The sequence below is a fragment of the Hemitrygon akajei genome, chromosome 22 (assembly GCF_048418815.1).
Source record: "Hemitrygon akajei chromosome 22, sHemAka1.3, whole genome shotgun sequence".
In the NCBI taxonomy this organism is placed as follows: domain Eukaryota; kingdom Metazoa; phylum Chordata; class Chondrichthyes; order Myliobatiformes; family Dasyatidae; genus Hemitrygon; species Hemitrygon akajei.
This window is the reverse complement of record NC_133145.1, coordinates 17,551,791-17,575,196: the sequence shown is the minus strand read 5'-3', so window position 1 is coordinate 17,575,196 and position 23,406 is coordinate 17,551,791. Positions and strand designations below refer to the sequence as shown.

The following is a 23,406-nucleotide window of genomic DNA, read 5'->3' as shown; positions in this document are numbered from 1 at the left end:
GTTCTCCTCATGGTCTATTGATCTGATGAAGCTTTTGTTCATCTGCACACTTCTTCCCCTCATGGCTTAGCACCAAATTTTGTTTTATAATGCTCTTGCACCTTGGGATGTTTTGTCGCATTGATAGCAAAATAAGTTCTTGATGTTTATGAAATAGAAAGCTGAATTTTATGGAAGTGTGTAAAAGCACATGAACATTTCTCTCAATCACAATGGAGTCTGCTAAAGCCAGTAAAGGTGACCTTCCTCGGGATCTACACTAAGTGTCATATATCTCATCTGATCAATGGGTCAGAAAAGCCCTCAAGTTATTTAACCCCAGATTTAAGTACATTGGGAATGGTAGCAACTCTGTTTAGACAGCAGCTAAAATGTTTTAACAGATTGCCTGAAATCTGGTTCTCTTATTTATATATTCAGATCTGTAAAAGCTTTATGGTTCTGGGCCAACGTCTTGAATCAATTGTGCTGAGTAGCAATGTGCTTACCCATAAAACCCATTGCCTGAACCACACCCAAGTACAACTCACACACTTTGCCTTCAACTTGTTATTTAAATGCGCTGCTATGTAATAACAGCATGGTGAAGAATGTTGACCTATTTACTACGCTAAAAAAAGAATAATTAAAATTGGTGAAAAACCTCTGGTGAAAGATTCCTCTGGTTTGCACAGGAGTAGCAATTTTATGTATAAATCTTTTAAAGTTCTTCAGGTGGGAACATACAGTCTTCTATCTTTCAGCATCAGTTCCAACACACATTGTCTGATTTTGGTTACATCATGATCATTACAGCTGTGGGTTACTGGCATGGAAGTACTCATCAGATGCCTGATTAGCTTGCAGCCTGACTGGTGTTACTCTGTGTCGTTTGCCTGTGGTATTACCCGGTAATTTTTGCCTGCTCCAGGATGACTGGTGTTACTTGGGTGGAACAGCAGCACAGTGGCATAACAAGGAGACCCGATGTTTCACAGCTTTACTAACCCACGATTTCAGTCCCGGTCTTCGGTTCTGACTGTGAGGAGTTTGCATGTCCTCCTTGTTACGACATTCTTTTTCTACACAGAGAAGTACTGATTGGTTGCTTAATTAGCAACTGTAAATTGTCCCAAGTGTGTAAGTGAGTAGTAGAATCTGAGGAGGAATTGATTTGAATGTGGAGAGAATATTTCCGCTGGTATTGGTTTATTATTGTCACAATAGAGGTACAGTGAAAAACTTGTCCTGCATACTGTTTCTACCAATCAAATCCTTACACAATGCACTGAGCTCGAATAAGGTAAAATAGTAACAATGTAGAAGAAGCTGCTGATAAAATACAGAGCAGGTGAAGGATAAAGTGCAAGATCATAAAGAGGTAGATTGCGAGGCCAAGAGTCTATCTTATCTTACAAGAGAGTCTGTTAATGGTGGATAAAAGCTGTCCTTCAGTTTAACAGTACAGGCTTTACTGTTTTTGCCCCAATGGAAGGTGGGGAGAATAGCGAATGTCCAAGGTGAGTGGGGTCTTTGATTATGTGCTGCCTTACTGAGGCTGTATAGACCAAGTCCGTAGAGGAAATACTGGTTCGGGTGACGTGTTGAGCTGTGTCCACAACTCTCTGCAGTTTCTTGCAGTCACATGCAGAGCAGTTGCCATACCAAGCTGGTATGCATGCAGAGGGAATGTTTTCTGTGGCACATCAGTTAAAAAGGTAAGAGTTCTCACGGGGATATACTGAATTCTTTTTATCTCCAGGGAAGGTAGAAGTGCTGCTGAGCTTTCTTGCCCTTGGTTGGACCAGGACAGGATATTGGTGATTACAGTCCAGGGGTGGCTGATGATCAGTGAGTACTTGGTGGGCTGAACTATCTACTTCTATGCTAAATGAGTTTATAAGCTTTGCCTGATGTACTCTGCCTGGTCATAATGGTACAAGGCAAAAGAAAATTGGAGAAGTTAAATTATGATTTTTATTTTTACTTCCAGAGAGACAGGATGCTGCACACAAAATACAAGCCAAGAAAAACAAAAATCTGAAAAGTTTAATCTGAATGTTCGTGTGGCTCCTTCATACTGAGATTCCTAAGTGACTCCTATTCAGTGCTCAGAGGGAGAGCTGTCAGACTGCCAGGCAGAAGGGAAAGCCAAGGGTTCTACACCCTGTCAGAGAGGGAGGTCCCTGTACTGTCTGCAAATGAGACCCAGACACTTCAACTTGGATCCAATTTACAACCACATGCTAGAGGAAATCCTCACATGAAATGCAAATCAGGCCATAGCCACCATGCTGTCACATGGATTCTGTTGTTACAGCTTGAGTTGATTAGCATCCTGTGCGTGAATCGTGAACCAATAATTGCAACACACTCTTTTCTTTATCCTTCCCCTGAGCACGCCAACTCTGACAGGGATCCAGCTCCACATGTATGCAAGTTACTCAAGACAATGAATGTCAGCAGGCTACTCAACCACTGAGACTTTGTAGGCAAAACAGTTCTATCGTCACGCACATTTTGCAAATACATAGTTTCAGTATGGATTATAAGACATGTAATCAAAAGTCTGATATCATGTAATCAGGGTTTAATCATCTAATCGCAGCCCCACTGAGCAGTAAAGGGGGGTGTGTTGCAAGATAAGGTGGCATCTTTTAAATGGTACCTTCAACAATTGAGAATGATTTGTTTGGATAAGCATAAAAGATGGATTGGCACCAGGATCAAGAAGAGTAAAGAAGATTTTTTCTCAGTTGCCTGATAATAATTCCATCAACTGCCCAGCAGAGAAGACCAGATATGTGTGGCATAGCTTGTGTACAAGCAATTGTAGTTGTGAAATGAACTATAAAAATCTAAGTTCTTTGTTTTTTACAAACATTTTAAATTAAACAATTTCCTCCTATTAATAAAAAGTTGGAACTATTTCCATCTTGTATATTTTTATAATAAAACTTGAGCTTTTTATTTTCTTTTCAACAAACTCATTTGTTTTCTGATGGTGACGTTTGTAGCCTTGTGATGTCCCAGAATCCTTTCAGCCAATGAAGTACCTTTAAACTGTAGTCAACATGGGTAATATGGCAGCCATTTTGCTCAATAAAAGATTAACAATAAGACCTTTTGCCTTCTTGATGCCTTTTGGTGATAAATTATTAGCCAGGATTCCAGGGTAAGTTCTTGAAGAGCTGTCTTGGGATTGTTGGATCCACCCAGAGAGGCAAATGAGTTCTTGTTTAAATGACCCATAAAAAAACCCCAGCATTCTCAATAATGCACATCACCCCAACTACTCAACTGAAGCCTATATTACGAACTGGGACTTAAACCAGTAACCTGACTCAGGGGCAATAGTATTATCGCTGACTGACGCTAATGCTTTAGAAGCTAGTATATATGTTATAAATCCAGCACAAAGCTATGACCTTCACTGAAGGCAGATCAGCTTTGAAGCAATGTATTTCAAACAGTTTTGGTCTGAATCTGTGAGGACAAGAGTTCAAAGGGCAAAAATTATAAGTGTTTGGCTTCAAACGGGACTCATTTAATAACTCTGGCTGAGCTGCATTGCATTGGTAGGGAAAAGGTAAATCTGTGCCCTAATGGTTCCCAGAGCACCAAATGCTTGATCTAGTTCCATATTCAGCATGCATTTGGTTTTCTGAACAACAGCAGGTTGACTGTTGTATTGGGCATGCTTCAAACAAGGTCTGATAACTGAATACTCAAGAAATCTAACTTTTAAAACATGTCAGTTCAAGTTTTTTGAAGTCAATATTGTCTTCTTTGTGAGGTGTAAGATACAAGTCTTTGAGTTAAGTATATTAAATAAGTTAAAAATCAGCAGGTTTGTTTTCGTTAGAAAAGAGGGTACTTTGAGAGGGCTTAGACAATGTCTTTAAAATCAGGATCTGATGCAAAATAAAAGTTACTCTATCTGGTGAAGAGTTCAAATAACGGGAACACACTGGCTCCAAACTGTGCTTTCAGACAGTTGAGGGAGGAATGTTGTTTGAGGTGCCAAAAGATGTCCACCAGTGGAATTATAGGGTTGTTATTGTCACTGTGAATCACTGAGATGGAAGGAAGGTACAATCCAGTATTGTTTCAGAAACTTAATCTAACTTTCTGTCTTAAGTGGCTATTAACTGAACCCATCTTATACTATTCAGTGAACTGATCTAATGAAGGAACTATCTGATAAATTACCATTGTCAAGGAGGAGGTACAGGAGATTGCCCGCACATGCCCAATGTTTTAGGAACAGTTTCTTCCCCTCTGCCTCCAGATTTCTGAACGGTCCATGAACCCATGAACATGCTATTTCCTCTTATTTTGTTAAATAGCAAACTAATTGTAATCTTTCATGTCTTACACTGTACTGCTGCCACAAAACAAATTTCACAACACATATCAGTGCTAACAAACCTGATTCTGATAATGTCAATGTTCTCAGTCTGTTAGGTGTTGCGGTTGAACTGAGGACATTATGTGAATATGGGGCAGTTAACACAACTGGCAGAATGTTGTGGGGGCTGAAATTAATCATTTTAGACAGTAGTGAGTGGTATTATACCACCTGTATCTTTGATTTCCTGCTTCATATTGAGCTTCCTTGTAGTTAATGGAGCCAAACATCAAGCAGGCAGTTCAATTCCACTCATTTTACGCCAATGCCCAGAGAAATTTCCACTCTCTGCTTATCCACATTACACCTTTTAAAACTAAAACCATTTAAACCAGCAATGGGGTTGCAAAGGTGGACAACTAAAAAGGTCAATGAAGATGGGAAACCTGAAAGAAAGTGGCAATTTAACAAAAAAAAACTACTTCAAAGAACAATGTGATTGGAATTTTATTGGCAGAAATCCTCGACTGAAATTCCTGTCTCTGGTATTCCAGTCTCATAATACGCGAAATGAGAAAAAGCTGCTCTGGAGCTGGAGCCAGTCCTACACAAACCTTCAGGCATTGCACGAAATAGCATGTGTTTTTCAGGCTTAGGGACCACCAAATGAAAGGGGGGGGGGGGGGAGGGAAGAACAAACAGAACACTTCAAGTATGAGGTAAGTAACTCTTTGCTTCTATAGGGAAACTTGTTACTGGCAACATTCTCCAATTTTAGAAATAATTATTTTGTTTTTTTTTGGCTCTTTCCTCTTTGTATGAATGTCAGCACTGGTTCAAAGCATGGGCAGGCCGCCATACCCAGGATGTTTGTTAGCTAGCTGCTTTCATAGCCACACTCCACTCTATTCTGCTTCATGTCTGAGCCCCTCTCAACTCCACGAAAAACAACGTCATGCTTCACTTGGACACTCATTGAACCATCTGGTCCAAACATTCTTCAAAGTACAGTAAGAGAAACTCCACAGGAGAATGCAACTAGCATAGAGGACAACGAGTGTATTAAGAGTTAAGCAGGAGATTGATTACCGTGACCACATCGAGGAATAATGTTAAGGTGCGAAGTTCACAACAAGTTCACACCATTGCAGCGATGTTTTTGAGTGCATTCTGTGTACATGCATGCAGTACAGGAACCTGAGCTGCTGCAAACTGTTCCAACTGCAAGATTCAGAAAATGCCTAATGTGATATCTTACAGTAAATGTGACTGGTTAAACCAATGATGTTTAACCATTAATGCATTAAAGGTTTGACAGCATCTCTGCAACAGGGGGCATAAACTGATACACATTGCCTGTGTTTCACCAAGATCAACCAGACTGCCTCTCCTGTCTACAGCCACAGCTCAGGAGTGAGGAGCTCTTGTGGCTGCGGCTGCTAATCTGAAATAATAATGACACAATAAAAGGTGATTGTGCCAGGTTAATTTTATTTTTCATTCAAAGAACAACACAAAAACTTACTTTACTCAATTTGTACATTTCTGCTGTTCTTTATATTGGAATTTATCCAAATCATTTTGGCATATCGAAAAGGAGTCATTAAACACTACACTAGGTGGCAGCAGCTAATGGATCAGATATTCTGTCAGTGTGACCAATGATTAAGTGATGGAGTGAGGTATGGCTAAAAGAGCAGCTACAAGAACAAAGAGAGCTACATATTAACTGAAGGGACCATAAACTAAATACCAAAGAAGATACTTCTCCATATTTGCAATGATGCCATTCATTAATGTCTTGAGACCGTAAGGAGAAAAGGGTCAGCCTGACATCGTAGGTGGTGCTAAGAATGGTGACAAGTCTAGGAAAGTTAAACTGATTTAGTCTGAGTCAGGATAGCAATGTCAGGAAGAAAGATTTTTATTATATACATGTTACGAGCAGATTTTACGGACTATTGGATGTCAAAACATCATAGTTGAAGTACAGCTGTTGAGTTTAAGGAGATGAAGTTTAAAGAAAGGGCAAAACATAAAGCATTCTGGGTTTCTGTCTCCAGTCACGTTCCCTTGCGCTCTGAGCCCCACCTCGGTTCTAGATGCACACCTGCTTGCTTGCTATACCCTCAGCTCATACTTCAAATGAACGAGTGAACCAGATATCAGACCATCAAGATTTCTGATCAGTCAGATGCTGGAGTTTTGGAGTTTTACTGTACTTCAGTAGCTAGCATCCAGTAATCATGGCCGTACCTGTTAAACAAATCAACTGATTTCCCTAGTGTCCCAGAAGGAAAGCAAGCTGCTAACACCTCTCTCGTCCCAGCCTAGGCAACACTCTAAAGATGGCAGACTCTTAATACACATGAATAACACAACTCAGTCATGGAAATAAAAAGGTGGTGTTAAGATCCACCACCTTCTCAGAGTGCCTTGCAATGGACAATAAACGTGATGTTGAAAGTTTGACAATAGCCCAAGAATCAATTAGATGATAATTAGACAAGTATACTTATTGTATTTTCATAAAGATCAAAACTGCTTCTAGAATTTTTGAACCAAGTTTATGAAACGTGGATTCTACTATTTCAGTGTGGAAGCACATCTCAGGAAATAGATCCCAAACTTGAACTTGCTCTTTGGTTGTTAACTGCCATTTCTTGGGCACTACAAAGATCCTCTCTCAGCAGACAAACTACAAGAGTGGTAAAGGTTAAAGGTGTGTAGTTGGTGTGTGGGGAGCTTTTTTTGTTGCAAACTGACCATCTGGGCAGTCAAAAGAGGAATAGTGAATTGGCTACTACAATGCAGAGATCTCCAAAAGCTACAGTACTGTATGGAGTGTATCATCACCAGGGTGATGTTAAAAATCATAGGAGGTTTGAAGACATCAATATAACCAGTCATTGACATATTTGCATCACACTGGAGTACCATTGTAAGTGGATTATTTGTATCTAGAGATGAAATGTTCAGGGGAATAGTCAGCTACCATGAACTGTTTCTCAATCAGCATTGACATTTTCCACTTAACATATTTTAATTAATAGAGTAAGTTTTATTCTAACGTACATGACAGAAAACTTTCAGAATTGGGAACAAAGCTGTTGAGAAACCCTGCCGTTTTAGCTCTCTGCTGATTGCAACAGTCTAATATTTGACAAAGTGTAAGACAAACCCATAACCCCCATCCCCTCCAAGTTAAGTACATATGCACATTCAAGTTTATGTGAATGTTTTTGTGTGTGTGTGTGTGTGTGTGTGTGTGTGTGTGTGTGTCTGCATGTGAGTGTGTGTGCCTGTGTGTCTATGTGTGTGTCTGTGTGTGTGTGTGTGAGAGTATGTATGCCTGTGTGTGTGTGTGTGTGTGTGTTTGTGTGTGTTTGTGTGTGTGTGTGTGTGTGTGTGTGTGTGTGTCTGTGTGTGTATTTGTGCCTGTGTGTCTATGTGTGAGTGTGTCTGTCTGTCTGTGTGTGAGTGTGTCTGAGTGTGTGTATGCGGCTGTATGTGTGTGTGTGCCTGTCTGTGTGTGTATTTGTGCCTGTGTGTCTGTGTGAGTGTATGTCTGTGCGTGCATGTGTGTGTGTGTATGTGCGTGTGCGTGTGTGTGTCTGCCTGTGAGTGTGTGCGTCTCTGTGTGTATATGTGAGTGTGTGTGTGAGTATGTGTGTGTGTGTCTGAGTGTGTGTACGTGTCTGTATGTGTGTGTGCATTTGTACCTATGTGGCTGTGTGTGAGTGTGTGTGTGTGTCTGTGTGTGAATGTGTGTGTCTGTGTGTGTATATGAGTGTGTGAGTATGTATGTGTGCCTCTGTGTGTGTGTGTGTGTGTGTCTGTCTGTGTGAGTATGTGTGTGTGTGTGTGTCTGTGTGAGTGTGTGTGCCTGTGTATCTGCTTGTGTGTGTATTTGTATGTGCGTCTGTGTTTGTGTGAGTCTGTGTCTGTGTGCATAAGTGTGTGCGTGAGTGTGTGTCTGTGTGTGAGTGTGTACCTGTGTGTGTATGTGAGTGTGTATGTGTGCATATATGTGCCTGTCTGTGTGAGTGTGTGTGAGTGTGAGTGTGTATGTGTGTGTGTGAGTGTGCGTGTGAGTGTGTCTATGTATGTGTGTGTGTGTGTGTGTGTGTGTGTGTGTGCCTCTGTGTTTGTGTCTGAGTGTGTGTGTGTATCTGTGTATGACTGTGTGTGTGAGGGTGTATGTGTGTGTGATTATGTACGTGTGTGTGTATATGTGTGCCTGTGTCTGTGTGAGTGTGTGTGTGTGTGTGTGTAATCCTTGTTTGCATTCTATAAACCGAATCTTCCGGGTGACGTTAACACCAGAATGGGAAGCACACAACTCTCTACCGAGGCATGATCACCAGGAAAAGAATAGGGTAGACTTAAACCAACAATATTCTGGCCTTGACAAAATTCTTGAAGTACGAACTCATCAAAACCAAAACCCCATTCTGTGCATTCTTTGTGTGGGTGCCGTTATCTGGAGCATTTAGCAGCTTTCTTAGCTTCATTTAAATGCAAGAAGAATATTAAAAGAGCAGATAATATTTGCAATGTTCCTCAAACTACAGATGGCAATCTGAAGAATAAGTCCACTAGTTTTTAATGTTAATATGGGTTGATGCATTTCATGTTTTCTTCTCCCATTCTCTCAGCTGCAGCTTGCACCTCCACCACAGGGGGCAGTCATGGGGAATTCTCATCCTCTTCGTTCAGAAGCCTTCCCCTCTGATGCCTTGCTGGCGATTAGGGGCTCATCACCTGAGTACAATCTAGGGACAATGGCCTAAAATACATTTGCACCATTTTGTAAAGTAATCAAATTTTGCAACAAAGTTTGAACTTTGCTCGTCATTCTTAATCATTACTGTACTGACAGCAAACTTTGTGGTGTTTCTTAATTAGATCTGCAGCTATACTTAGATAATGGCAATAGATGTTCAATGTGAATCTGCTAATAAGGATGTGTATGTACCAGTGAGGAATGCATGCAGTGAGAGAAGTGAGACTGCTGTGAAAACTGTGCGCTTCTATTATTTTGTATTCTGTTATGATCAGCCATCTTTATATACATTTCCAAGCATCCTTAGATCAAAGCTTCTGTCCCTATTATGACAATCTAATTGCCCAACTCAGGTACTCTTACAAAGGAGACCACTGACGTTACAATGAAAGCACATCGTAGTGCCAATGTGCTGACCACAGGATAAGGGATGTAGGTCTCTCCTCTGGAACCTCCAACATGTGGTGGAGAGGGGGGCACTTGGATCGCATCTTTGTCTCCCAGCAGACACTGGGAAAGCCAAGAAACTTAGAGTGATCAATCTTAGACTATGTATTTTCCAAAGAGTGCTTAGAAAATTCAGAACCCGATCCAACCAGTTGCCTTGCTGGAAAGCCAAGACTAGAAACTGGAACAAATAATTTGCAAGGTATTAAACCCTTACCTTGGAAAGAATAAATTCTGTAACCCAATTTACCAAATTATTAATTCCTTAATATCGCATATCCAGCATCAGATTCTGAAGTTCACAAAAAAGTTCCCCCGTTTGTTTCTATGTAAAGTTGCCTCTTTACTGATTCATTAATGGTGTTATCTCACTTGAATATTTTCTAGCTTACCTTATGAAAAATATGGAGTATGAAATATGGCTGTATCTAATTCACACATCCAGGCACCTCATTTTCAGGACCTCAATAAGTAGGCACCAGACAACGAGAGTAAACTCCAGATTATGAGGGACCTGGAGTGTACTCATGAAGGAGTATGTTGATACTGAACTAGAGAGAACATTTAAAGAGCAAACACGAGGAAATCTGCAGATGCTGGAAATTCAGACAACAACACACACAAAATGCTGGTGGAACACAGCAGGCCAGGTAGCATCTTCTTCCTATAGATGCTGCCTGGCCTGCTGTGTTCCACCAGCATTTTGTGTGTGTTGTAGAGAGAACATTTGGTGCATAGCTAAAACTATTAACCATTGGACTCATAGAATGTACTCATTTACTAACAAAATAGTTTGGAACAGCAAGAACGGTCAACTTTGAGATCTAACAGAAGAAGATTAAAAAATTCAGTTCTGCATCATGTTGCTTGCTATATGACTGATTCTGGTATCTCTATCCAAGGTAGAACACCTGCTGCAGTTTTCACTAAATATCAACTAGCTTCTCAGTGCAACAACAGTGATTCAGCTGGAGAATTCTACATTGCTCTGATAGGGAACAATTTCATCATAACACCTTGATCAAGCAGCTTTGCAATCCAGTGCCAACTCTGATATCCGACACATACATTTAATGCTGACTGCCTTAGTGCAAAATTATTCTGCTAACAACCAAGTTTCAGATATATTTAAGGGGAAGAGGAAGGTAGAGGGAGGATGCTATGCTCACTAAAGCCTTTCTTCTGTTAAATAATGGAAATGAAGTAATATCCAGCATCGCTTGACTTGGCTTGAGTGAAGCTGCCTAATATATTTATCTTGTCGACTGTGAATTCTCCAATTTCCGCTCTGCAAGGTTGCAAACACATGGAAGATCACATCCTTCTCTACAATTCACACTTACATCTTCCAAAGCAACCCCCAATCTCACCCAGCCCCACCTCCACCACCAGAATATGGGGTGCAAAGGAAATGCTTTTGCAAATTGGAATTATTTTTGTGGTCCTTCGCCAATGTTATTTACTGTTGAGTGATTCTTACACACAAGAGCAGGTCATTCTGGCCAATAGGCTGCACCAGAATTTAAGCTTCCCTCAAGATTTTTTACATTCCTGCTCATCTCAACCCAAATTTTTTCTTAATATCCTGTGTACTTAGCTTCTAATTACACGTCTCTTTACTACATCTTTGCTACTTCTTGTCATACCTTGTTCCACTCTTTGGTAATAAAGATTTCTCTCGAGTTTCCTGCAGGATGTATCTATTTTATATCACTTTATATTTTATATATTTTGGACCCTATCACCAAAGTTCAGCAATGAAACAGGCCCTTCTGACCCTCAAATCCATACAGATTATCAAACAACCACCTACACAAATTCTAAACTAACTCCATTTTGACACCCCATATGACCATCTACTACACTCAGGTTGTTGTAATCACCTACATGTGATTAAAGTAGTCAATTAATCCTCATATTGTTGAAATTGAGGAAGAAACTGGTTCTCCTGTAGGGAATCCACATGGAAACGAGGAGAATGTACAAACTCCACACAGGCAGTGAAGGTGGCAGCCACTGTGCTGTCCTTCAGTGTGAAGTCAGTGTTTCATACTTTTGTTTAAAAAAAAGGAAAATGAAAGTTGGTATCAAGCTTGATCTGATGGGATGTTTTGTACGAAACCTGCTTACAGTGGTGAGAAGCACATATGGACAAGCCACTGACTGCCCTAAGGTATCTACCTTGGCAGCCAGCTGGGGCGTGTTTACCATTCCACCTCAGAACCCTTGCCTAAAAGTCTGTCACAGATAATCCCCTTCTCCCATCCACTCACTGGCACAAGTGCTGGATGTGACTGTTATCCAGAGGCAGTGTCCTGGGTTCAATAGGGATCTTTTTTGTGCATGTGTGGGAGAAGGGTGATTACAAAAACAATTTGTTTAGCATGAAAACTATTACATTTTTGGTAGTTAAGTGTGAGGTTAAGGTAGAAAAAAATAAACATAAAATATTTACATAGCATTTATCATTATCCACAGCTTGCTAACTTCTGAAGGAAAGATTAAAAATTATTGCTGTAAGGAATGTTATCCAAAGTTCTTTTCTCATATCGAACAAGAACTAGCCAATCAGTGCCTCAGGTACGCTCCGTCATGCAGTCATAATATGGCTAATCTATCAAAAATCCTTTGATCTCTATCTCGTAACATGACCAATCTACGTTGAAAGCTCCAATTGTCCCCCAGCATTTTTAGCAGGTTGCAGTGGTGAGCTCCGTATTTTTCTTCGGTCGTCATGTACTTTCTGATGAGGCCACGTTCAATAAGACCCTTGATTGGTCCTGGAGTCAGGATCGATCAAGGCAGATTACTGAAGTTATTCAAGGAATTAAATATGCCCTAATCCGAGTGACGTATAGAGAGTTTACATCCACTGATTTTTGTGAAGTATTGTACATTGTTGACAGTTATCCACCACTTGTGAGAAGTGGGTACGTTACTGTAAGTGAGATGATCCATTCTACCAGGAAAGACTCAAAGTCAAACAGCACTGATGATTCATGTCAATTGAAGCAGGAAAAAGATTTGGATTGAAATAACACTTTATGTTCATGTGCAGTGAGTTACATCAGAATCAGGTGTGATATCACCCGCATATGTCGAGAAATTTGTTAACTTTGCAGCAGCAGTACAGTGCAATTCGTGATAATATGTAAGAAAAAAGCTGTGATTACAGTGAGAATATATACGTATATGAAATAGCTAAATTAAATAGGTAGTGCAAAAACAGAAATAAAAAACAGTGAGGTAGTGTTCTTGGGTTCAATATCCATTCAGAAATCAGATAGCAGAGGGGAAGAAGCTGTTCCTGAATCACTGAGTGTGTACCTTCGGGCTCCTTTACCTCCTTCCTGACGGTAACAAGGAGAACAGGGCGTGTCCTGAGTAATGAGGGTCCTTAATAATGGACACTACCTTTCTGAGGCACTGCTCCTTGAAGATATTTTGGATACTACAGAGGCTGATATTCATGATGAAGCTGTCCAATTTTGCAACTCTCTGCCGCTTATTTCGATCCTGTGCAGCAGACTATCCACTCCACCCCCGACCCATACCATTGAAGTGTGACAAGCGCTGGAGGCAAGTGCGACCTCATACACTCATAGATCCCATAAATGCCAGCGAGGTGAATGACTAAGTCAATTGCTTTCTTTGGTTGCAGTGATTGGGGGAAGATGTAGGGTCCAGAACATGAGCAGGATTTCCCAAGTTCTTCCTGCAGGCACCAGCTTTTATTGCACTTTTTGCACCTCTCAGGGATAAAGTTCCCCTTACCATCAGTATCCAGACAGTGGAAAGTACCTGGGATACAGACTCGTTTCCATTCTATGTATTAAACTGGCCACAATCCTCTTTAAATAGAAACAAATGCTTGCAATGGAGGGTATGTCAATTGTCTTGGTACCCTTCACTTTAGCAGTATATAGAGAGTAGTTTTCAGTGGGCTGCTCTAGAAGGAATAAAAGGTTCTTAAAAGGATGCCTGCATTCAGAGATACCGTCATTACTGCAATGTAGTTAAAACAAACATTCATATCAACTCTCTTCTCTTGCTGCTTTCAGCCTCAATGTCCAGACACAGTTTTTACATTTAATGTAACTTCAGATTTACATGTATGATTGGGGGTCTCACTTTCAAATTGCAAAATGGATCCCCTACCTGACTGTGAGTTTCACAGCAGACGGCATACTTATTTTCTGTTGAGAGGAACCAAGGTGTAATAATGAGACTGAACATTGAACTAAAGAAAACCACCATGGTTTTTGGGTGCGACAAATTAACACTAAAGACCCTAAAATTCCTCATACATGTTCAGTTCTGTAAACTAGATGCATTGCCTATGATGGAAATGGTGGTTGTCTTCAGACCAAACATATTCAAAGGAAGGATGAAGAACATGTTGGTGTGGTCTACTTGTGCCTGTTATTTATCATAGCATTACAAGAGGTTTGAGGAACAGATTTTAAACAAAAAAACAGAACGCTTGACCGAAGTGTCATACGAGAACAATTTGTGGTTACAATTCTCCACTGTGTTTAGTGCAAAGGAACTAGGATAGGTGATACCACAAAGGATTCGCAGAAGTCAGACGAAACTGTGAAGCATGAAGTAGCAAAGGTACCAGACAGTCTTAGAGTGTAGGATTTCAAATTAAATATATTTTCTGTCTTTGCAATGTGAGCATTTCAGCTACAAAGTTGTAGCTTCCACAACAGTGTACTTGGACTAATTTCCAATGGTAAAATGCAGATATTACCAGCTTTTAGAAAGATAAGGTCTTATTTTCTATTCCACCATAGTTTTATGTAAAATAATAAATAAATGTAATATTAAGTTAATAAATAGGCTTATAAATCCTCAAGAAAATAATGTTGAACTTTGTTTCAATACTTCTTTCCAAGAAAATGTTCTACCTAAATTCTGTATCCAAGAGTTCTTCTTTTCAACTTAATCTAAGTTTCCAGCAAAACTCAAATTAAATTTTAGCTGAATATGCAAATACCTTTATATATTGCAGCAGCTTGCAGAAAAAAAACAAAAGCCACTAACTTATTATCTCAGGAAACAACCTGTCTTCTCCATAAGCAAATTAAAATTTCCATTCCAGGATGGAAACTGGATGCAACAAAGAATTATCAGTTCCATCCACATTTTACTCCAACCCCATCCCAGACACCTGAACATGTTCCCTGTTTAGTAGCAACCTTGATTCTTAATGTACACAACCAGATAACTGGATACTCATACAAGAGAATATATGATTTGGCACAGACATATAAACAAAACTTTAGAATGTATATTAGATATGGATTTTTGTACAGATCCCACTATAAAATCCTTTATTCTATTTGATAGTATCAAGTTACTACTTCTTTTGACTTAGGATATAAAACTCTGCTGTATATTAAAGAGTGTACCTACCTTTTATCATGATACATAAATATTCTGCTACATTGATACACACAGTAGTTTAGATACACAAATATTCCTATTAATAAACTCAGTTTTGAGCACAGATCTACCCATTCTCCTTAATATAAGATATACTTACACTCCCATATACATATCCTTGTAAACAAACACCTGATCTGGAATCATCCCTGTGGACAGTTAGGTCTCTCACAAAACATATCCACACGGATGGGAACTTCCCTGTCCTTAAGCCTGGACACACACATACTGTACACATATAAAGATGTAGATGTTTGTGAAAACATATCAATGTTGTACACAGCTATGCAAATATGCCAAAGCAAGATAAGCCCACAAATATCTGTGAAGATCTGGTAAATGTAACTCCTATCTGAATGCATTCACCTGCATGGAAGCACAGACTTTGTAAACAAGTCCACTCCCCTGCTCTCATCTGACCTGTTTATGCCTTTATCAAAGGTTCTGAATTTCTTGCAACCATTAAACAGCCTAAAATTTGTATCTGGCAAATCTTTGGTTGCAGTTTACAAAAGACTTTGAGATCTTTCTCATATGATCCACTAGATGTGATTTCTTGGCCAGTAATTAGTAGAAGACTTTCACGAGTGATAATGTTAACTGTTTTTTCAGCAGTTCTCCAAACTTGTATTCATAAATGACGGAGATCTTTAAACTGTTTACTTGTACCCTGGTGTTCTAACTTAGTGTCTTCTACATTATTTTCTCTACTTAAAGCAATTGGAAAACTCAAATATTTCAATGCGGCCACCAGCCAGTCAAAGCAAGTAATCTTGAGTCTCATCAGTTGATAAAGAGAGGAGAACGGGGCAGGGAATCAAATCCTTCCCTGCAATGTTTGTGTTAACCTTTCCGTCTGCTTTACATGAAAGATAATCTCAGGACCTTAACTAAATATACACTTTGCTATACCAGAGGTGTATGTGCAACATTTTCTACATCAAGCAACTGGACCAATTCAGCACCAACGCATAACAAGACCGGGAAACCACCAGAAACGCAAAATCGGGAATAAAGCCCACCCTTACCGTCAGAGTCTGGACAAGGGAAAGGATATGGGTTACAGACCAGCTTAAGGCACCAACTCCTGGGGCGGGTCGTCTGCTTCAGGTAGAAGAAAACAACGGGGGCGAGTGCCGGGTAGGGCAGGTGCTTCTGATCCTGGTCCTGCTGGGGTCCGCAGCTCTCAGCACCCTCCGGGGGCTCCCTGTACTCCGATCCGGGCTCCTCGCTTTCTTCCCGCTTGTTCTCTCGGTCCAAGTCGTTCAGTTTGATGAACGTACTGGGTAACGGTGATCTTCCTTCTTTCGGACTCGCGTCCCTGTCATCTTCAGCCATGTCCCACCTTCCAGTGTTTATGAGAGATACACCTCTTAAAAATAAAGCAAAGGATTTCTCTTCTGTCTATTCTATATCTTGCCTTAAAGAAGAGTTACAGCACTACGTTGATTCTTTGGAGTCAATTGCAACTCAGGCATGTTTACATGAAGATAATCAAATCAATTTTTACATCAAAATTGACTAGGTAATGATTTTTTTGTCCAGTTCTTTGAATCACCTAAGATCTTCTTTGGAAACCATATTTCAGATAATAAAAAAAATGTAGATCCCAACAGGCAGAGTCTCTCCTTGGATTTAATTCTTCTCAAAGACTAAACAAAATATTTCTTTATATTTGGGATGTGTTTCTGGGATGCTGTGTAAAATCCCTTTGTCTCGGCTCTTCTACAGAGAGGGTGAAGTCTTTCTGTGTAATATCTGGAAAATCATTGATTAATGTGGAGAGAGAATCACTCACGAAAACAATGCCTTTATTTTTCCGCCTTTCCGTGCAAACAGAAAGACAAACTACATTTAGAGGAACAAAAAGAGCACTGGTAATTAGATCTTTGAAACAAAACCCGTAGATTCTGCACGGTCTTCTGAGGATGGCGAATTTAATCAAAAAGCTGTATTATTAAAACACAAATCATTTCAGGAGGATCTCCCTCTCTCGTTTAACTCTGAAAAAGCAATTATTGATGCCAATTCTTGAGATACATTTAATTCACGTTCATATTTTCTGAAGTCCTTGCAAAGCCAACAGCTGATGAGGATAAAAGAATAAAGCCGAGAGGTGTGCGTCTTGCAAGAAAGAATTCCCCAGTGCAAGCGATGATGTCTCTTTTTATTATATTCAAGAATAACTGATGACAAATTCAATTTCTTGTTGCATAGAGAGAAAAAAATCCTCTGCTGCCGGTTTCTTTTAGATATTGGCTGGTGCTGAAATGTTGGTTGAAGTCTGCTGCTCCTCTCTCGCTGCTACTGCCCTGCATTCATTGAGCTGGAACTGACAATCCCCACACTGAAACCTGCACACCCGCAGCTGGAATCCCAGGCAAACTTCAGACAGTCGCTCTCCCTCTGCCTACGCCTCGATTCACCGACTATTGGTTTCCCGGCTCCGATATTTGCCCAATAGTACGCAGGATTGGGCCGAGCTCTTTCGCCAATTGAACAATTGAAATGTCAGTCATCCACCTAACCCGTCCACGCGTGCCAACAGCTGGAATCGCATTGAAACTTGGGGCCCCGCCTCTCTCGGGTGCTCATTGGCTACTTATTTACACGAATAAACCATCCAGTATATAGATTATATAAACGTAAAATCTTATTGATGGACTAATCTGTCAATCAAAATGAGGTCCTTTGCTTTGACAGCTCGATTCAAATCCATGGTGCATCCCGCCTCTTCTTGTAATTGGTGCAGAGCCGCCAATCAAATATGCTCGATAAATAAATGGTCGTGCTTGATTAGTCCGTCCCGAATACAGTAAACAATCGGGAGTGACTAAGTGAATAATTTCCTTAGTCACCGAGAAGCGATTGGTTTTTCAAACTTTGATTTGTGCTAACCAATAGGAAGAAAGCGGCAACCTCCAGATTTGCTCGTTCACAACCCATTGAGAAACAGCCGTGCCACCATCAAGTCCGGAGCAATAGCCGGGGGTAGGGGGATTACCGGCTGGAGGGCACAGTCGGTGAAGGGCAGTGGGCTCGGACGGGGAGGAGCAATGGCTGAGACAATAGACACAAACAGAGAACGAGGAGTGTTATTTTAAAAAGGGCCCCAGACAGTCCTACAGGTGAGGCGACACTTCACCTGTGAGTCGGCTGGTGTGGTTATACTGCGTCCGGTGTTCCCGGTGTGGCCTTTTATATATTGGTGAGACCCGACGCAGACTGGGAGACCGTTTCGCTGAACACCTACGCTCGGTCCGCCAGAAAAAGCAGGATCTCCCAGTGGCCACACATTTTAATTCCACGTCCCATTCCCATTCTGATATGTCTATCCATGGCCTCCTCTACAGTCAAGATGAAGCCACACTCAGGTTGGAGGAACAACACCTTATATACCGGCTGGGTAGCCTCCAACATGAACAGGCATGAACATTGACTTCTCTAACTTCCGTTAATGCCCCTCCTCCCCTTCTTACCCCATCCCTGACATATTTAGTTTTTTTTACCCCTCCTTTTTTTCTCTCTTTCTGCCCATCACTCTGCCTGTTCTCCATCTCCCTTGGTGCTCCCCTCCCCCTTTCTTTCTCCCTAGGCCTCCCGTTCCATGATCCTTTCCCTTCTCTAGCTCTGTATCCCTTTTGCCAATCACCTTTCCGGCTCTCAGCTTCACCCCACCCGCTCTGGTCTTCTATCATTGTGCATTTTCCCCTCCTGCTCCTACTTTAAACTCTCTTACTATCTTTCCTTTCAGTTAGGCCTGAAACGTTGACGGTGTTTCTCCCTATAGATGCTGCCTGGCTTGCTGCATTCCACCTGCATTTTGTGAGTGTTATTTTAAGTTTATACTGATGTGTATTTATACCGTAGTCTGCTTTTGCAACACAGTGCTAAATTTAATGGCACTTACTACCTTGTCTATATATGCCTATTATAACAACGAACTTGAACATTGGGAGAAGGTGATGGAGTGAATGGGATTTAGGCTTGTCTTGTGGGCCCTGGAGCAAAAGGAGAGAATATCAATCAGTGGAAGGCATCGGGATGGTGCTCAGGAGGATACAGAGAGATGGGGGAGAGATTGTATCAGTGCAGAATAACAGGACTGGAAGAAGAAAATGTGCCCAGGGTAAGATGATGGGTTTGGTGAGAGGAAGTGGGCTGAGGAGGTGTCAACTAGATTAAAACATGAGAAGAACAACAATAATTTGGAGGAACACATGAAGCATCAGAGGAATCAGGATCACGTCTATTATCACTGTCTCATACGACGTGAAATCTGTTGTTGTTGAGCCAGTGGAGAGGCATAAAGTTGCTACAATTAAATGGTACAAAAGAAAGGACATTGAAGTGGTGTTTGTGGACCATTCAAAAATCTGATGGCAGAACGGAAGGAGCTGTGAATTGTTGAGTGTGGGTCTTTTGTCTCCTCTACCTCTTGGTAGTAACATCAAGAAGGTATGTCCTGGATGCTGAGGGCCCTCAATGATGAGTACCGCTTCTTGAGGCACTGACTCCTGAAAATCTCCATGATGGTGGGGATGTTTTGTGCCCATGATGAATCTGTCTGAGCCTACAACCTTTTGCAGTTTCTTGAGATCTTGTGCATTGGAGCCTCCATACCAGGAGATGATGCAACCACTCAGAATGCTCTCCACCTTACATCTAAAGAGTCTTTGGTGATATACCAAAACTCCTCAAACTCATTATAAAGTAGAGTTACTGGGGAGCTTTCTTTGCGGTTACATCAGCGTGTTGTGCCCAGGATAGATCCTCTGAGATGCTGAGACCCAGGAAGTTGGAGCCATTCACACTTTGCACCATTGACTGCTTAATGAGAACAAACTGAAGGATGCAATAGTTTCCATTCTCAGCTTCTTACTTAATTAGATTCGAGCACTGGGGTAGCCTTTGAGTTCCTGAAGATTCACTTTTCTTGTCAAGTGAAGATTCTTTTATGGCTGTAAACCCTTAAAAGATACAACTGGGCTGAGGAAATCATAAACACGAGAAAGTCTGCAGATGCTGGAAAGCCAACGCAACTCACATAAAATGCCGGAGGAACTCAGCGGGTCAGGCAGCGTCTATGGTAATGAGTAGATAGTCATTTGGGCGGAGACCCTTCTTCAGGACTGGGAAGAAGGAATGATGCCAGAATAAAAAGGTGGGGGGTGGTGAAAGAGAGTAGCCTGCTGTGTGGAAAAGGTTAAGGGCTGGAGAAGAAGGTAAGGAAATCTGGGTTGAGCTCATACAGAGTTACAGAGGGTGAAAATTTAATTGGGTGGAATTTGCTTATCAATTTCAGGCTGGTAGTTAAAACGTAAGTCAGGAACTAGCAGAGTTTTTAAAGTTGTTTTGCATCAAATAACATTATATGATGTTATGATGGTTAATTTGTGCTTGGACCAAATATTCTTTCATACAAGTACAGTTCAATGATTGCAGTTTTTACTGTTGTAGTCATGACAAATATCAACAAACTATTACACTTTTTTTATTCCTCTTTCTTAGTCTATCAGTCCTCTTTTGTTTCCTCTCCCTCGCGGCACCTGCACCCTCTGCACTGTCCTTTTCCTTACTGCCAACTTTGCTACACCATCCGCTTCCTGGTGGTTCAGCTCACTATGACTGTCTTCATTTGGCAATACTCGAGACACACAGCAGGTCAGGTAGCACCTGTGTACATAGTAACAGTTAACGATTCATTTGGCTTGTTTCACCCCTCATCTATGATGCTGCCTCCAGCACAGCTCAATGTCCCCAGCACTTTTTAAAATTCAGTATTCCAGCCTCCCAAGTACATTGTTTCAATTATTTCATTTAGTGAACACATTTTAATATTTTCTTTCAAGAATAATTGCACAGTGGAGATGTGGCGTCACTAATGCTCTGTGCCATCTTGATATCTGTTTTAGTTGAGATGCTTATGAAAGTTAACAACCTTAACAGCTAGACAGGGCCAACTAAAGACTAATTAGTATTTAAGAAGAATGAACAATGACATGTTGGACAAATTCCAGAGTTAGGCTAGTGTTTCACCCTATCTACAGAACCATTCAATGATGTCTATATCTGTCTTTGATTCAGGCTTCTTCTGAATTCTATCACCCTCTGCTGACAGATGTGTCTTGGCCTTTTGCTCTATAATTTCTCTCCCTAAGCCCCTCTGTCTTCTGCTTTTTTCATCCAAGATGCTTCTTTAAACAGTATCTTTCACTCAGCATGTTACATATCTCCACATGGCTTTGCCTCTAGCCTCCACTGATAATGTTCCTATGTAGTACCATGGAACATTTTGTTACATTAAAGATGCAGTGTAAATGCCAGTGCTTGTTATTGTAACGTCCAACAAGGAATTAAGTTGGAATTTAAAAAGTGTGACTATGGAATGATGATGCTGTAAAGGTCTTGGATTAGCCAGAGCTGAATAGTGTGAACTCACTTTGCAGATATGGCAAAAGTTACACATTGTTAGAGCAGAAGTGTTACACATTCTTTTTAACTGTTAATTTACATTGAAGTTAAGATGTCTTTTTAAGGTAAAAATGCTTTCAAAATATTTGTGCTGCAGCATACAAGGCTCCAGCTGTGCAGTCTTGCTCTTGCTGCCAAGCTGTCCTAACAACAATGTTTTTTTAAGCCTCCTTGCTGAGGAACCTGACCTTCTCCAATCCCTAATGGGCAATAAAACCCCTTTAATGTCTGAATGGTTGGCAAGATGGTATAACACTACTCCACATTCTGACATGCCAGTGGGTAAGACATATGTCAATTTTCCTTTATCAAGCACTGAATTACAAACTACCATGGGAGCTTTTTTAAAATCACTTTTCATAACCGATTGACAATCAGATTCCCTGCAGACTGTGTTGCTAGAGGTTGTGCTTGGCTCTGAGCTGCTATTTAAGCTTTCCGAATTCTTCATTACTGGCTATTTACTTTGAAAAATGGCTGATTTTGCTAACGTTGAACTCATTCCCTTTGCGGTCCAGGAATAGTTTGTCAATGGATATTAGTCAAAGGAACAGTTTGACAAAGGAACAAATCTGACTTGACTTCTGGTGCTAGTTTGTTGACGGATATTTCCTAAGTTGCTCACTACATTTCTTTCCACCCATACTCTGACCACGTTCACTGGTTCCATTTAATGTCAGAGAAATTTGTATATTACTCAGCCTGAGATTCTTACTCTTCACAGACATCCACAAAACAGAAGAAAACCCCAAAGAATGAATAACAGGAAATCCTAAAGCCCTCCTCCTCCCTCCCATGCACAAGCAGCAGCAAAGCATCAACACTTCCCCTTGCCCCACTTGTTCCAGCAGGAGGCATCAGTGCCCAACACCCACCAAGAAAACAATATCAGCAAAAACCATTGTTCATCCAACAATTCATCATGCCACAGGCTGTCTTCCTCCCTCACTAACAAGGGACAGAGAGATGCTCTTTCACAGTGAGAGGGACCAACAAACAACTTGCTGTTTCGATGTTACAGTCTGCAGTGTTGCTTTTTATTCCGAGAATCAGCCGCAGCAAACTCCTCCCCATCATCGAGAGAATGAGAGAGCCTGAGTGCAGAGGCGCCTGACAGCCGCACCCGCTACCCTGATGCTTTGATCTCCCGCGATGTCTCAGTTGCTGACACTGGCGAGGAATTCGAGTCCACAGGGTCGTGCTAGGCTACATCCCAGGGCATCTGTCTTCCAAGCCGCTGCTGAAGATATCGAAAATAGCCAGTTGGGAAACTCTGGGAACAGGAACCCAACCACCATAAGAACTGTGGTTTGAGTGCAGTGTAGATTACGGACTCTGACAGAACCCCATCCGTGCTGAAAAGGGAAAAAAGACATTAAAGAGATTAAATTGAACTGCTTTGCAGGTGAGCTCATAGAAATCGCTCTTTGATGCCATCTTAGCTCCAACCCCAGCCATTTTAGCTCCATTCCCAGATATCTCTATCTTTATCATATTTGAACTTGTATTTCCTCTTTCCAATCCAGTATTCCTGATATGTTTTGATTTTCCTTAACCAAAGATTCCCCATCACTGTGCCTTGTGACCTCGTGCATATCTCCTCAATCTCTTCTGCTCTTATTAGTTCTCCTTCCAGAACAGTGGCAGTACCTTCTGTCCCATCAGCCTCCACCATCTCCCCACCTTCAGCAATATCACAAATGGACTGTGTCCTTGATCAACCTTGAATCCTTGATGTGTTCAAGCTTCTTCTCATAATCTATATTCCAAAGCATTCCATCCAGATGAAACTACAACTAGCAGGAAATATGTTCCAGATGCTGGGAGAGTCCAGTACCAGAGGGCATGGTTTGAGAATAAGGGGTAGGTCATTTAGGACAGAGTTAAGGAAAAACTTCTTCTCCCAGAGAGTTGTGGG

The 23,406-nt window shown here is 41.0% G+C and overlaps 1 protein-coding gene across 1 annotated transcript in view; it reads right to left on the bottom strand.

The window, feature by feature from the left end:
• The window catches only part of LOC140714997 (voltage-dependent T-type calcium channel subunit alpha-1G), a 156,529-nt gene extending 139,194 nt beyond the window's left edge, over positions 1 to 17,335 (bottom strand). Inside the window, exon 1 of the mRNA XM_073026747.1 lies at positions 16,043 to 17,335. Coding sequence (XP_072882848.1) covers positions 16,043 to 16,352 — 310 coding nt within the window. The 5' untranslated portion in view covers positions 16,353 to 17,335. The remainder of the gene's footprint in view (positions 1 to 16,042) is intronic.
• Positions 17,336 to 23,406: the final 6,071 nt, after the last annotated feature.